Source organism: Pelodiscus sinensis, chromosome 2 (genome assembly GCF_052426305.1).
Source record: "Pelodiscus sinensis isolate ZL-2025 chromosome 2, ASM5242630v1, whole genome shotgun sequence".
In the NCBI taxonomy this organism is placed as follows: Eukaryota; Metazoa; Chordata; order Testudines; family Trionychidae; genus Pelodiscus; species Pelodiscus sinensis.
The window spans coordinates 147,265,479-147,280,388 of NC_143053.1; the positions used below are offsets into that span (position 1 = coordinate 147,265,479).

At 40.7% G+C, this 14,910-nt stretch overlaps 1 protein-coding gene across 2 annotated transcripts in view; it reads left to right on the forward strand.

Moving 5' to 3' along the window:
• EXOC3 (exocyst complex component 3) overlaps positions 1–14,910 on the forward strand; it is a 38,332-nt gene that overhangs the window by 9,454 nt on the left and 13,968 nt on the right. For both annotated transcript variants that reach the window (XM_075921541.2, XM_025179715.3), the window contains exons 2-6: positions 543–733; positions 2,616–2,835; positions 3,949–4,630; positions 11,276–11,393; positions 14,081–14,206. In XM_075921541.2, coding sequence (XP_075777656.2) covers positions 590–733; positions 2,616–2,835; positions 3,949–4,630; positions 11,276–11,393; positions 14,081–14,206 — 1,290 coding nt within the window. In that variant the 5' untranslated portion in view covers positions 543–589. The remainder of the gene's footprint in view (positions 1–542; positions 734–2,615; positions 2,836–3,948; positions 4,631–11,275; positions 11,394–14,080; positions 14,207–14,910) is intronic.

Here is a 14,910-nt window from a genome sequence, read left to right on the forward strand (position 1 = left end):
TTAAATTTTGTTTCTCCCCTCCCTCATGAAACACTCTAGACTGATGCCAATGGAATGAGAGAGAGCTCTGCATGATTTTGCATCCTGGGGTGCTAGGTCAGAGCAGTCGTAGCCCTCCAAGAATAAGAATAGTTGTTTTATCTGGCCATTGAACAGACAATTCTTCCTCATTTGCCTCTCATTTCCTCCTTAGCATCCACTCTAGGTGCATAATCTAACCCTGATTTGAAAAGGAAAAAATATTAGATTTGTAATCAAATTGTTGACAGACTTAATTAGAGCAATTTGAATAGCAACATTTAAGGAAGAACTATTAACCAAGGGAAATGCTTGAAGTAGAGCAATGCAATAAAATGCGTATTTTTAAATATTTTGTTGCTACTTTACTAATGTTTATAATAGTGATGGTATCAAGATTGTTATGCGCTTGTTGCCAAAACTGGCTTTTTCTTTAAGTAATGTATTAGACATTTTTATTCCAAAGTGATAAAGTAACTATAAAATTGAAATAGATTTTCTAAACATTTTATGCTTTTATTTAGACCTGTTAAATTATGAAGGCTCATGCATTTTGAGACACTGCTCAACAATGGAGGAAACAGACAGGGAAGCAGTTGCAACAGCTGTACAGAGAGTAGCTGGAATGCTTCAGCGACCTGACCAGTTGGATAAAGTGGAGCAGTACCGTAGGAGGGAAGCTCGTAAGAAAGCCTCAGTGGAAGCTCGACTAAAGGTATGAAAGTAATAGATCTCAGCATCAACAAAGAGCAGAACAAATGAGAAATCTTTATTTTCTGTTCAGATTGTACTTTAGTCTTTGCTCAATACAATCAGTATTTCAAAAAAACCGTTGCACGATACGTGCCAAGCTTTGCATGAATGAAAGCTGTATATTGATTGTAACTTCGTTATTGATTGTAACTTCATAATTCATTTTGCTTCTGTCTAGATAATCACTCAAATACCATGAATCTCCTCAAGCCCCACAACTGCTACAATTCACCACTAGGCACACTCTATTCCTTATGTATTTCAACATCTATGCAAACAAAGCTCCATTATAATCATTAGGAATTGGTATCTTTCAGTAAAACTTGAAGATTGTTTTTACTGAATTTACTTTACTTATAGTGATGCCTCCAAATTCTAAGGAGTGTAATATGTATGATTCAGGAAGGGGAAGGCACCTGCGTTCTGTTTGAAGGCTTGGAATATCCTTTTCCTATTTGCCTTTATTTAAATGTTTAAATATGAATTTGTTGTATTCTTGTTAAATTTAAATTATTTTAAGCAGCAGTATTTTATGATATGCCTCTGAATATCTCTTAGTGCCAAAAGGCTTTTTAAACATAGAGTATTAATTATTCTCCTTGTATCTGCAGAAGGTAGAGATGTTAAAATTTGTTTATTTTGGTAAACATGTACCCACTGACATTTTCAGTAGGTACACACTTACTCGTAGGGGGAGCCAGCTCCCCACAAGCAGTGCGGGAGAGAGGGAGCCGGTGCTCTCAGCAATCTGGCTCCCTCCTGATACGGAGGCAGCGGGGTGGGAGGGCCTGCATGTAACCGTGAGGGTTAATCAATGATCCCAGGCTCATTGGTTAACCGTTTACTCGTTTACTGTCACATCCCTAGCAGAAGGTTGGGATAGAAGGATTTTTGCAAGAACTGAAAATGGAGCTTCACAACTTTGTTCCCCTTTCTCAAAGATCCAGTATCCTAATAATCAAGGGAGAGGAACCGACAAGAATTTCTTATCTCAGTTTCAATAATCCATCTAAGGGAGGAGTCAGAGTTATGAAAAAGGATAAGGAAGGGGAGATATGATAGTCTATAAAATCATTAGTGGTTTTTGAAAAGTGAATATGGAAGTGGTTTTTTTAATCTTTTCACATAGTACACAAACGGGTCACCCAATGAAGTTACAAAAGGAAGTACTTCTTCACACAACACATAGTGAACCTATGGAACTCATTGCCAGGGGATGTTGCAAAGCCAAAAGTATAACTGGTCTCAAAAAAGAATTAGGGTATGTCTACACTGCAACACTATTTTGAAATTACTAGCACTATTCTGATATAACTTAATCCATGTCTACACAGCAGCCATTTATTTCGAAATAGCGTAAAAATACTGTCAAGCTGGAAGACTACTTACTCCGACTCCTGTAACCCTCATTGTATAAGGAATAAGGGAAGTCAGAAGAAGAGTGCTCTATTTCGAAATAAGTACTGTATGGATGCTCCCTATTTGAAATATTTGTGTAGCTTATTTTGAGATAAGCACTACAGTGTAGATGCACCCTTGGACATATTCATGCAGGATAGTGCGTCAGTTGTTATTAGCCAAGATAAGGCTCTGGGTAACCCTAAATCTCTGCTAAAAGCTGAAAGTGAAAAGACAGAGGATGGATCACTCAATAAATTGTCCTGTCCTGTTCTGTTCATACCTGCTAAACTGGCCACTGTCAGAAGACAGGATAGTAAGTTAGGTGGCCCAGTTAAGACCATTCTTGTGTGTAACTATAAGGTACTGGTGGAATAGCTGAAAATAAAACATATCTTATTTTTATGTTAATGTATAGTAAGTTAATTTAATAACTCTCTTCATAGGCAGCAATCCAGTCACAGTTGGATGGGGTACGAACTGGTTTAAGCCAACTGCATAATGCACTGAATGACGTAAAGGACATACAGCGATCTTTGATAGATGTCAATAAAGACTGGCGACAAAGTATTAACACCATAGAAAACCTCAAGGATGTTAAGGATGCTGTAGTCCAACATAGCCAGCTGGCAGCAGCTGTAGAAAACCTCAAAAATATCTTCTCAGGTAATTCAACACAAATCTTATGATTTGACAATCACAAATTGACAAAGTATATTCAAATGGCGTTAAAGACTATCTCATTGTAAAAAAAAAAAGGTTGAACTTAAGTTCTCTTTCTTAATTAATTTAAGAAACATTTAATTTAAATTAACATTTACCCAGGCTCATTTCCATTTGTTTATGTTTGTGCAGCCTCAGTAACTTCAGTGGAATTGCATAGTTTGTTAGGGGGAGTTTATTGGAGGGAATTCATTTTGCTTGAGGTGCAAGAAGATCCCAATTATTGATGATATAGGAAATAGTGAGTACACTGCACTATTCATACAGCTTTAAGGGTATTTTAAACAAAAATAAATGTTGTTCCTTCTGCTGGCTATGATTCTGTAAATCAGTGATATAGTAGCCTATAATCAAAATAAAGATTATGATTAAAGATGTAACAGTCATTAAAAATATAAAGTCTCAGAGAGGTAGCCATATTAGTCTGCAACTTTAGAAAACGACAAGTAGCCCTGTACCACCTTAGATACTAATATTCATTAGTCTATAAAGCTGTGTCCAGACTCAGGGGTTTTTTCGAAAAAAGTAGCCTTTTTTTGAAAAACCTTCACCTGCGTCTAGACTGCAGCCGTGTTCTTTCAAAATTAAATCGAAAGAATGCGGCTTTTCTTTCGACGGTGGTAAACCTCATTTCACGAGGAAGAATGCCTTTTTTCGAAAGTGCTCTTTCGAAAAAAGGCGTTCTTGAATGCCAACAGGGCTTTTTAGAAAGAGAGCATCCAGACTCACTCGCTGCTTTCTTTCGAGAAAGCGGCTTGCTTTTTTGAAAGTACTTCTTGCAGTCTAGACGCTCTTTTTTGAAAGAGGCTTGCAGTCTAGACATAGCCTAAAGTGGTACAGGACTACTCATTGTTAACTAAAAACCTAAACATGGTTAGCAGCAATTCTTGAACATGTCCGTGAACCATTACTTAGGGGAACAAGGATAACAAATAGAAGTAATTTTCTGCTCTTGTTTTACAGTCTCTCTTGATACATTCATAGTTTTGTAACATTTATTTGTGTATTCTAATAGTGCCGTATTACTATTTTTTTCTTTTTGTCTTTATTTTTCAGTGCCAGAGATAGTTAGGGAGACTCAGGATTTGACTGACCAAGGAGAACTTCTGCAAGCCCATCGAAAGTTGATGGATCTAGAGTGTTCTCGTGATGACCTAATGTATGAGCAGTACCGTATGGATAGCAAGAACACCCATGACATGAATCTTATTCATATTTATTTTGGGGATATGCAAAAACTCTCAGAGGAGCTTTCCAAACAACTCTGGATGGTGGTTCAAAGATCTCTAGTTACTGTTCGGCGAGACCCAACCTTGCTTGTCTCAGTTGTCAGGATAATTGAGAGGGAAGAAAAAATAGATAGGCGCATGCTAGACCGGAAAAAACAAACTGGGTTTATTCCTCCTGGCAGGCCAAAGAAATGGAAGGAAAAAATGTTTAATATTTTGGACAGAACTGTAACTACCAGGATTGAAGGCACTCAAGCAGATACTAGAGAATCTGACAAAATGTGGCTTGTGCGCCATCTGGAAATCATACGCAAATATGTCCTTGATGATCTGCTAGTGGCCAAAAATCTAATGGTTCAGTGTTTCCCCCCACATTATGACATTTTCAAAAAATTACTGAGCATGTATCACCAGGCTTTGTCCACACGCATGCTGGATCTTGCTTTAGAAGATCTGGAAGCAAATGAGATTGTTAGCCTTTTAACCTGGGTCTTAAATACATATCAAAGGTAATGTCAATTTATTTATTTTACAGTGTTTTATTAGGGATAGTTTCAAATAAGTAGATATGTAAAATATGTTTTATTTGGATTGTATACAGAGGCAAGGTGTAATTAATTTGGTGCAATATTATACACTGATAGACCTAGAAGTACTTTTTGTAGAGCTTGTATCATGTTTGGTGCAGAATTATATGTCGTTAGGCATTTAGATTTTGGTGGTATGTGTCATATATTTAAGAAATAGAAAAAGGGATATCTTTCTAAACAGAAAACAGTGTAATCTTAATTTAGTGTTGCTGTTGCATTTCTTTGTTGCAAGCTCTCTGGCTAAAGCCTAATGCTTCTTAAAATGGCTTTGGTTGTGATGTTTGCTATCTCGTATTTCTTGTAAGTTTAGCATTCTGTTGCTGTGATGCAGTTACTTGCATGTACTAATCTGAAAAAAAATCTTTGCAGATTTAGTGAAGTATTTTCTAGAGTGAAATGGACTATGTTCACATTTAAGTTTACTGAAAACATTTTCTGTAAAGTTTACATATTTGACCAACATTTTGGACATTGGTGACAGTACCAGAAAATGTGTGTGGTTAACTACTTTCTGCATTCACATTCAGGAAGGGTTCTGGCTGTTTGAGTTTCGGGTGATGATTACTGCAATACAGAAAAGAATGTGATAACTTTCCACTGAAATTTTCTCCATGGCGGGGCTTGAATTTTTGCCCAGAAGTTTTTTCCTATGGTACTATAAATATTCTTTGTGGTTTTCTTTTATGTGGTGTGGGTAATGTCAGGACAGCATCAAACACATCTGATTTTTTTAGAAGAGTCTTAATCATACAACATAGTAATTAGGAACAACAGTTTGAAAGGCAAATACTGTCTTTACCAGTATGTAGGTGTGGGGTTATTGATTCCTTGCTCAATTAGTTATATAAAGGTCTCCAGGCAAAACCATTAGGTTTATGCATGTTTTGTGGTGCCTGCCTCATGGTGTATGAATACCATTCTCCTGGACTTAACTCTTCTCAATAGCTGGCATTGACTGAAGCTTTGAACTTTTATACACTTGTTTTCTTTATAGCTAGATGTGTGGTTTTGCTATTATTTTCTTTGGGTCTAGTCTAAATCTGTAATTCAGCAATATTTGACAATAAATAAGCATGAAATATATTTACACTGCAGATTTTTTTTGTGATTAGGTCCAGGATGCATTTTGTCTGGAAAGCTGTAGTTTGTCTGCCTTGCAAACAAACAGAAACAAAAAAACAAAACAAAAAAACGACTATAACAAGCAGGGGGCTGTTCATACTCTTCGTACCTAAAAAGTTTTTAAATTAATGTCCTGATTCTTGTATACTCTAGTAGTGTATTTGAATGTAAAGAAGTGCTAAAGAGGGTGCCCGTGCATGCTGAAGGCACCCAATTTTGACATTAGCTGCCAGTGATCTTGGTTAGAAATGGGTAAATTTTTCCCACTGGAGATGAACTTACAAATCTCGAAAAGGTCATGTGTGGTGCTTCTATGAAATTTGGAAAAAAGGAATTCTAAAATAGTCATGTTTATTTTGTTTTCCCAAAAGGTGCCATAGCAGCTGTCTTTGAATTGAATTTATGTCTAAGTAGAGGAGAAATTAAGTGAGGCTTGGAGTGAATTAAAAGGCTTAAATCACTTTCTCTCAAATAAATATTTAATTCTTTATAGATTGGCTGTCTTTCAGAACTGTCTTTTTAAGGAGTAGAGATCCCTGGAGTTCTGGTTCTATTTCTTTATACAGCCAAACCAACTGCTAAATAGAAAATGCCCTAGAGATACTCATCGTGACTGCATGCCATGGCCTAAATCCAAATGTGTATTTTATCAGACACTTACTAATAAACTGTTGATGTTAAAAATAAAGGGGAGTCAGCAGTGAGATTTAGGGTCAATGCCAGGGTCAGAAGCCCAGCCTCTTTTGGACACAACTGTTAGTAAAATCAGATTCCTACTTGGGTGGCTTCCGGCGGCCAGTTCTCCTCTCCTCCTGAGCTCCCGCGGCCAGCCCTGCACCCACCGGCCAGCCCCCCTTCCCCAGTTTCCCTCGACCATCCCCGCTCCACCCTCCCCCCCGCCCACCGACCAACTCTGCTTCTGTCGACTGCCCCCCCAATCTCCCACCAGCCCCCGATCCTCTCCCCCACCAGCTCTGCTTCCTGTCCCCTCCCCTCCAGTCCCCCCCTTCCTCCCGGGCAACCCCGCTCCCTTCCCAGCTGGCCAGTGTGTCTGGTATTTTGTTTGTTACCTGGTAACCCTAACTGAGAGGTGCTACCATAGGTGGTTCCTCACCAGCGGCTCAATGGGGCACTCAGACAGGCAGAGAAACCAGTTAATGAGAGCTGTGAGGTGGTGCTTAGAGTGGGAGCAGCATGCAGAGACCCTTGCTCCCCAGGGGTGCACAGAGAAACACACTCACTAGTGGCAACTGGCTGTTTGTGGGAGTAGTGCAGCTTGGGCCACAGAAGACAAGCAGACTGCCTGAGCTGCCCAGCTAGGCCACATGATATTTTCTTCTCGGTCTGGCCAAAGACTATGGTGGGCCAGAGGAAAACTTTTGGCAGGCCGTAGTTTGTCCACCCCTGGTCCAGGGTCACAAGACTTAGTCTGGAGGTTCTCAAACTGTGGGTTGAGACCCCAAAGTGGGATGTGACCCCATTTTAATGTGATCATTAGAGCTGCCTTACACTTGCGGGGGTCCATAGATGAAGCCTGAGCCCTGCCACCCAGTCAGAAGGTGGATCCAAAAGGCTTCACTCCTGGGCAGAAGGGCTCAGATTAATGCCCTTGCCTGGGGCTGAAGCTTTTTTCCTGCAGTGGGGCCCTGAGCCTGCAGGGCTTGGCCAGCCCAGGCTTCAGTCCTGTCTCCTGGAGTTGCGCAGTAATTTTTGTTGTCAGAAGCGGGTCATGGTGTAGTGAAATTTGAGAATCTCTGTTTTATCACCTGCCCTTGCATAAATTGATGACTCATAGGAGCAGCCATTACTACACTCTAGCTAAGTGTCCACAGGAATGCTCACCAGATAGGGACAAGCTTCTTCTATGGCCTACTGTGTTCTTTAATTGGGCCATCATCTTAAATAGTTCATTCACAATGTGCTAGCCAGACTATGTGTGAATTACCTTACGGCTGTTACCTGAGGAGCAGAAAGCATTTGAAATACTGGTACATAGTCAATATTAATAATTTTAGATACAAGCATGATACTTACATGTAAAGAGGATAATCATATTTGTAAGATTGTGACTTTTCCACTGTCATGTAACTTACATGACATAATTTGTGTAATATTTGTTGCAGCTGCAACAGTGGCAATATTAATGATCTAAATGGTCATGTTTCAATCATACAGTGCCATAGAAACCTCTGGGCAGCAGCAAAGGTAAGTGGATTAGTGCTTAGATACCAAGATGTTGAGCTTCTGAAAAATACCTCAGGCAGACCGCCTGAATGGTCAGGAAGATATCACTGCATAGACTACATTTGGAATATTAACTTTACAACTATAAGGGCTAGGAACTAAGGATGTTAAGAGGTGGGTAATTGGCTAATCATGTAGTCAATACAAATTAGTTGATAAGGGAAGGCGCTCTTCATGGCTCGTGCTGGATCCAGGAACTACCCACATTGCTGCTGTGCAATTTAAATGTAGTAGGAGCCTGGCTCCTACTATATTTAAACAGCAGAACTGCAGTGGGGGTAGGTCCCAGACCCAGTGCGAGCTGGGTCTAAGCAAGCCCGGCACAGCTCTTACCTACGTTTTAAAAAGCACGAGGCTGCTTTGCAGCATTCTTCTCTGCCCCCCGCCCCAAGGCAGCAGCATGAGGGGTGGGCATGGGGAGCAGGCCGCACTGCAGAGACTGTGCTGGGGGGAAGCAGCTTTTAAGCCACCTAGCACCAGCTAGGCTCCTGCTTCCCTTCCTTGCTGTCTTTGATACAGCAAATGGGGGGGGAATGTGAGTAGTCGAGAAATCTAGGCTTATTGGGTAGTCAACTAGTCACATCCCTACAAGGCACATTTTAAAATGTATTAGTAAAAGTTTATAGTATCACCAAGAGACCTCAATTAGGACTAAGTAATGCACATAAGCAGGAAAGAAACAATTCCTGCCCTGAAGGGATGCTTTTCTGCAGAAATTGATGGCCTAAGTGCTTCCCATGGAAAGTTCCTGCTTATCGTTGGTGAGTGGTTTTTAGCTTGTAGTGTTAAAAAAATGTTTACGCTACAAACACTACAGTGGCATAGCTGCAATACTTCAGCTACACTGCTTTACTGTAGATGCTTAATACAGTGAAGAAAAGGGTTTTCTGTCACACAAGTTTGTCAACCCCTCCTTGAGAGGTCGAGCTAGACTGATAGAAGAATTGACCTAGCGTGTCTACAAAAGGACTTTCAGGCTGGTTTAGTTATGTCTGACAGGGATGTAGACAGGCCTAGAACATATCTAGGAGCAACTGGCTGTGGTAGTTGGTAACATGGCAGTTGGCACTCTTCCCCCTGAATTAATGTTGAGGCAATTCCCTAGAATGGTGCTACGAAATGCTGTTTCTTGTGACATTTTTTTTTAAATTGAACCTATAATTAAAGTCCTGGTTACTAACATGTTTCTTTAGAGCATGGCTAGAAACAGATATGTATCCTGGCCAACCTCTGTCTTCAGTAATTACACTTTGCCCGTGTAAATTAGTCCCTACGGTTTCAGTTGCATAAAGGAGTTCTTTGTGGTGTCTCTGAATTCTTGCAATTCGTGTTGCAATGGCTGTTGGAACTGAAGTGTTTCACATCAGAGATGGCTGCATTTCAGTAGTGAGCAAAGAGATATCTGTAGAGTTTGGACATCACTTCAGATTTATAAATTGTCTTGGTGATGTTGAGCTATGTAAAATAGTCATTGTTTATGAAGAAAGTCTCCTCCTAGCTCAGTGGTGGATATATGTGAACTAGAAGGCCAGTGAGGTGGAACTGGGAACAGGAGGATATGTTGGTTATCTTCAGAAAAGTGAACCGGAAATAATAGAAATGTATATTTATATATAATACACATATACATCTTAGGGATGTAAAAGTGTATCCATTTAAACAGTTAACTGGTAAGTTAATTTTTATACTGCAGAGCCTGCAGTGAAGCCTCCCTGGGAGCGGGACCAGCTATACTACAGAGTCTGCAATGAAGCTCCTGGCTTCACTTTCACAGGGAAGCTTCACTTGTGTACACTCTGTGTATAAAGAGGTTACACAGTCACATTTTTAAATGGCTTTTTTATCCCTAATATAAGCTCATTTATGTTTACACATTAGGGATTTTTATTTCCTTATTTTTAATTTGTTCATTTACAACTTACAAAAGACATTAAAAAGTTTTTCCAAACATTAGAACCCCTTTCATAATTGTAATAAGATGATTATGGAAGTGTGCACTTTGCTTGGCTACTTTCATTTTAGGGTTTGGAAGATGAAGGGCTGCTGCTACTGTCTGATGCGTTGGTGGACTTGTGGCTTTAGTCATGTGCACATACACTTTTTTTTTCTTGCTTTAATATCTTTAATTTTTGTTTTTGCCCTTGCTAAATGACTTATATGTTAGGGTTGCCCTACTTTCTTCCGCCTACAAAAAGGTGATCTTCATCGTGACTACGGCATATACAGGTTGGACCTCTCTGGTCCGGCACCCTTGGGACCTGATCTGTCTTGAATGAGGGAATTTGCCAGACCAGGGGAGATCCCCTGCCACTGGCCCCCCAGTCTGCCTCCCCCCTTTCACCTCCCCGCTGGGCTGCCATGTTGCTGTGGCTCTGGCAGCCTGGACTGCCATGTCCCCGGCCCCGTTACTGGGGCTGCCATGCCACTGGGGCTCCAAGACAGGACTCCCTGGTTCAGAACATCCGTGGTCGTGCTGGACCATGAATATTGCTGGATGAGGGAGTCCCCATTTTTGGAGGTCCAACCTGTAGTACAATTATTGCACTGAATACCTAGTTCTGTAACAACGTGTAAATGTACTGTCTCCTCTTCTGTATTCACTGTGTACTTTTAAAGTACTATGGTGTTAACTTTATGGCTGCTTAACGAAACTATAAAATGATCAGTATTGTTGACTATGTTCATTATTGACTCTTTCTTTTCTAATGTGATAGGTGTCTGTACTCTGCTTGTACTTAAAGCGCTGATTATGTTTAATTGTTTACATTATTATTCCCAGGGACTAAATTTTAGAATGTTTACATTCTCTGTCTACTGTATGAAGTTTAAATGACTGTCAGGAGTCCATAGTTATCACAGTTATTTGTTTTTTATGTATAAAATAAAGTTAGTAATGAGTAATCACTCAAAAGTTCTAGATAAAAATAATTTAGAAATGGATATAGAAGTTGACTTTCTACATTAAAGATATATCTGTGTGAGTTAATTACTACTTTAAGTATTTTTGGTTCACCAAATAGTAGTTCTAGTTTTGAGGTTTCTTTATACTTCAATACATATATTTACCGGATTGATTAAGAATTTTCAGAGACTTGTAAATAATGGAAACTCCTCTGTTGAAGTCATATGAAAAAAGTTGCAAATTTGTATAACTTATTTTCTTCATTTGCAAATTATGGCTTTATCTTTTCAATTCAGCACAGAGATGATGGGAAATTTGGACCTGGCCCCAGAAGTAGATATAAATTCCCTAGATCCTTTAATTTCACAAAATGTGGTGGATCAGCTTCTCAGCAAGTACATGTCAACACTTACTGTAAGTAACAGCAAACTTGTGAACTACTTTAAATAAAAATAAGACACCTTGTGTTTGTACCTAAATTCTTAAAATGCTGTTTATTAGATGAAAACTTGTGACTTTTTCTTACGCTTTAATTGGTTGTAATGGATTATATATAAAAAACAGTTAGATGATTTCATGGCTGCCTTTCAGTAAAACACAGGATTACATATGCTTCATAGATGTTACAGGCAGTCCCCGAGTTACGCGGATCCGACTTATGTCGGATCCGCAGTTACGAACGGGGTTTGCTGTCCCACTGCCCGCGTGCTCCGCGGCTTTGCTCCGCTTCTCCCTGGCCTGCAGACCAGCAGACCAGGGAGACGCGGAGCAAAGCCGCGGAGTACGCAGGCAGCAGGACAGCCCAGACGCGCCATGGCTGTCCCGCTGCCGGCGTCCTCAGAGGCTTTGCTCCCCATCTCCCTGGTCTGCTGGTCTCCAGCAGACAAGCAGACCAGGGAGACGCGGAGCAAAGCCGCGGAGGACCCGGGCAGCGGGACCGCGGTGCGTCTCGGTCCACCGCCCGCATCTCCCTGGTCTGCTGGGGGGGGGGGGCGGGGCGCAGCTAGTATGCCTCCCCCTCCCTCCCCCCCCCCTCAGCAGACCAGGCTTTTCTCCGGATGCCTGTGGTGGAGCAGCTGGGGCGCTGCCGGTTGGTCCTGCAGCGCCGCTCTGGGCGCTACTGGACCAACCCGGCAGCACCCCAGCTGCTCTGCCCCAGGCGTCCCCAAGTCAGCCACTGCTGAAACTGACCAGCGCTGACTACAGGAAGCCAGAGGCAGAGTTGCTCTGCCCCGGGCTTCCTGGAATCAGCCGCTGATCAGTTTCAGCAGCAGGTGACTTGGGGACGCCTGGGGTTCTTAAGTTGAATCTGTATGTAAGTCGGAACTGGCGTCCAGATTCATCCTGTTGAAACTGATCAGCGGCTGATTCCAGGAAGCCTGGGGCAGAGCAACTCTGCCTCGGGCTTCCTGTAGTCAGCTGCTGGTCAGTTTCAGCAGCGGCTGAATCTGGACGCCAGTTCCGACTTACATACAGATTCAACTTAAGAACAAACCTACAGTCCCTATCTTGTACGTAACCCGGGGACTGCCTGTATTAGTATGAGAAATAGCCATTGTGGCATTTGTAATTTATTGACTCCCGAATTGACATAAATGGTTAGAATATAATATTTATAAAGGGCTGTTAATGATAGTTAATGTATGCAGTTAACACCAAAGCAATTTAGATATAAAAATAGATGCAATTAATCACAGTTTTAATCACCCCGTTAAACAATAATAGAATGCCAGTTTAAATTGGTATTCTCAATATTTTTGGATATTTTGTACATTTTCAAATACTGATTTCAATTATAACAGATAATACAAAAATTCAATGCTTGCTTTATATTATTTTTATTAAAAATATTTGCACTGTAGAAAGAAACAAAAGAAATGGTATTTTTCAGTTGACCTCATACAAGTCCATCCAGTCCTATTTCTTGTTCCCCCAATCATTAAGACAAACAAGTATTTTTTCATTTGTGAGATGATAATGTCACCTGAAAGCGAGAACAGCCATTTGCATGGCACTGTGGGAGCTAGTGTTGCACGGTTTTTATGTGCCAGATATGCTAAACATTCATGCCCTTTCATGCTCCAATTTATAAGCTCTAAAATGTTACACTGTTTTTGTTTGGAGTGCGGTTATGAACAAAAAAAATCTATATTTATAAATTGCACTTTCATGATAAATCTCAGAGGGGTAGTCGTGTTAATCTGTATCTGTCAAAACAAGGTGTCTTATGGTTGGTACCTTAAAGACTAACTAATGCCCAAATAAATCAGTTAGTTTTGAAGGTGTCACAGGACTCCTCATTGTTTCATGACAGAGATTCCACTGCAGTACTTGATGGAGATCCCCAGCCACTGTGGCCCCGCTTCTGCCCCACCTAGCCGAAGCTTCTCAGGGATGGAGCTGTATGGCTGCCCTGCTTCTGTCCTGCCTGGGGCTTCCCAGGGATGGGGCTCCACAACCCATGGCTGCTGCACTGGGATGGGGCTTCGCAGGAACAGGGCTCGCTGGTCCCTCTGCTGCCCTGCCTGGCTGGGGCTCACCCATCTGATGGTGGGGCGCCCCTCCGCTGGACTCTGACTGGCTTGCATTCCCGGGCACCAGTGCCATCTGGTCCAGCAACATCCGTGGTCCTGGTGGATCACAAATGTTGCCAGACCAGAGAGTCCCAGATTTAAGAGGTTCAATCTATAGTCCGTCCCCACATTGTTGCCTCCTAATACTTTCACTAGACACTGGTTTAAGCATGAGATTTAATCTCTCTTCCAAAACTGTTTCATATTAGCTATTACATATAATTTGTTTTTAATTTTAGACATCTCCTATCCAAACTATGGCCAAATGTGATTTAGTTTAGTATTGACCTTTTTGTGCATACTTTGTACAACTCTCAATTTTGTACATGGCATCTAATACTGCAGTGATGGTTATAACAGTAGTTACTAGAGTGAATGAAAACTGATTTTCCATATCGATTAAAATAGCTTTAATTATGAAAAGGGATATTAATCTGAAGGCTATAGTGGGGTTTTTCCTGTTTTGAGTACAAATAATTGTCTTTTCTTTTTTCCTATTTCTTTTTAAACTAATTGTATTTGTTGCAGTCTAACATCATTGGTTGGCTACGAAAAGCACTGGAGACAGATAAAAAAGACTGGATAAAAGAAACTGAACCAGAAGCAGATCAAGATGGGTACTATCAGACTACACTCCCAGCTATTGTTTTTCAGGTATGAGTTAATCTTAAAAAAAGTCTGAAGGAAAAAAAAAAGGAAAAAATGAGGCAGGGAGAAAAATAAGGAAACTGGGAAACTCTTGAAATTCAGATTCTTTATGTCAATATACATTGATTTGGTTTTATTTTCTCATATGAGATGCTTATTTAGAGGAGTGACAGTCTCTTGAGCTGGAAGAATGCACATTCAGAATATTTGTAACACTTTCATGTTTCTCTCCTAAGAATGTAAAACTATCCAGAAACATCAGTGAATCCATCATGATTTTCTTCAGCTTTTTTCTGCTGTACTGATGGTATTTTGCCTGCTACCTACCTCCTTTTCAGTACAATATTATTAAATGTTAACTATATTTTAAGAACTGACTGAAGATTCATTTATTATCCTTAGACAATACTGAGTAAGAGCATCCATCTTTCCTATTTTTGCCTTGAATTTTTGTTCAATTGAAATCTATGAAAAATTTAAAGCAGTGGTCTCCAACCTTTTTACTACCAAGAACACTTTTTAAATGGCAGGGCAAGTCAAGATCTACCCCATCCCTTCTCCAAGACCCCACCACTTCCTTGAAGCCCTGCGCTCTCCACTCCTTTCCTCTCTATCACTTGCTGTCCCCAGCTCTTACTCTTACTGGGTTGAGAGAGGAGGTGCGGGCCTTGGGGTGGGAATAAGGGACTTGGTTGTGGGTACAGGTGAGA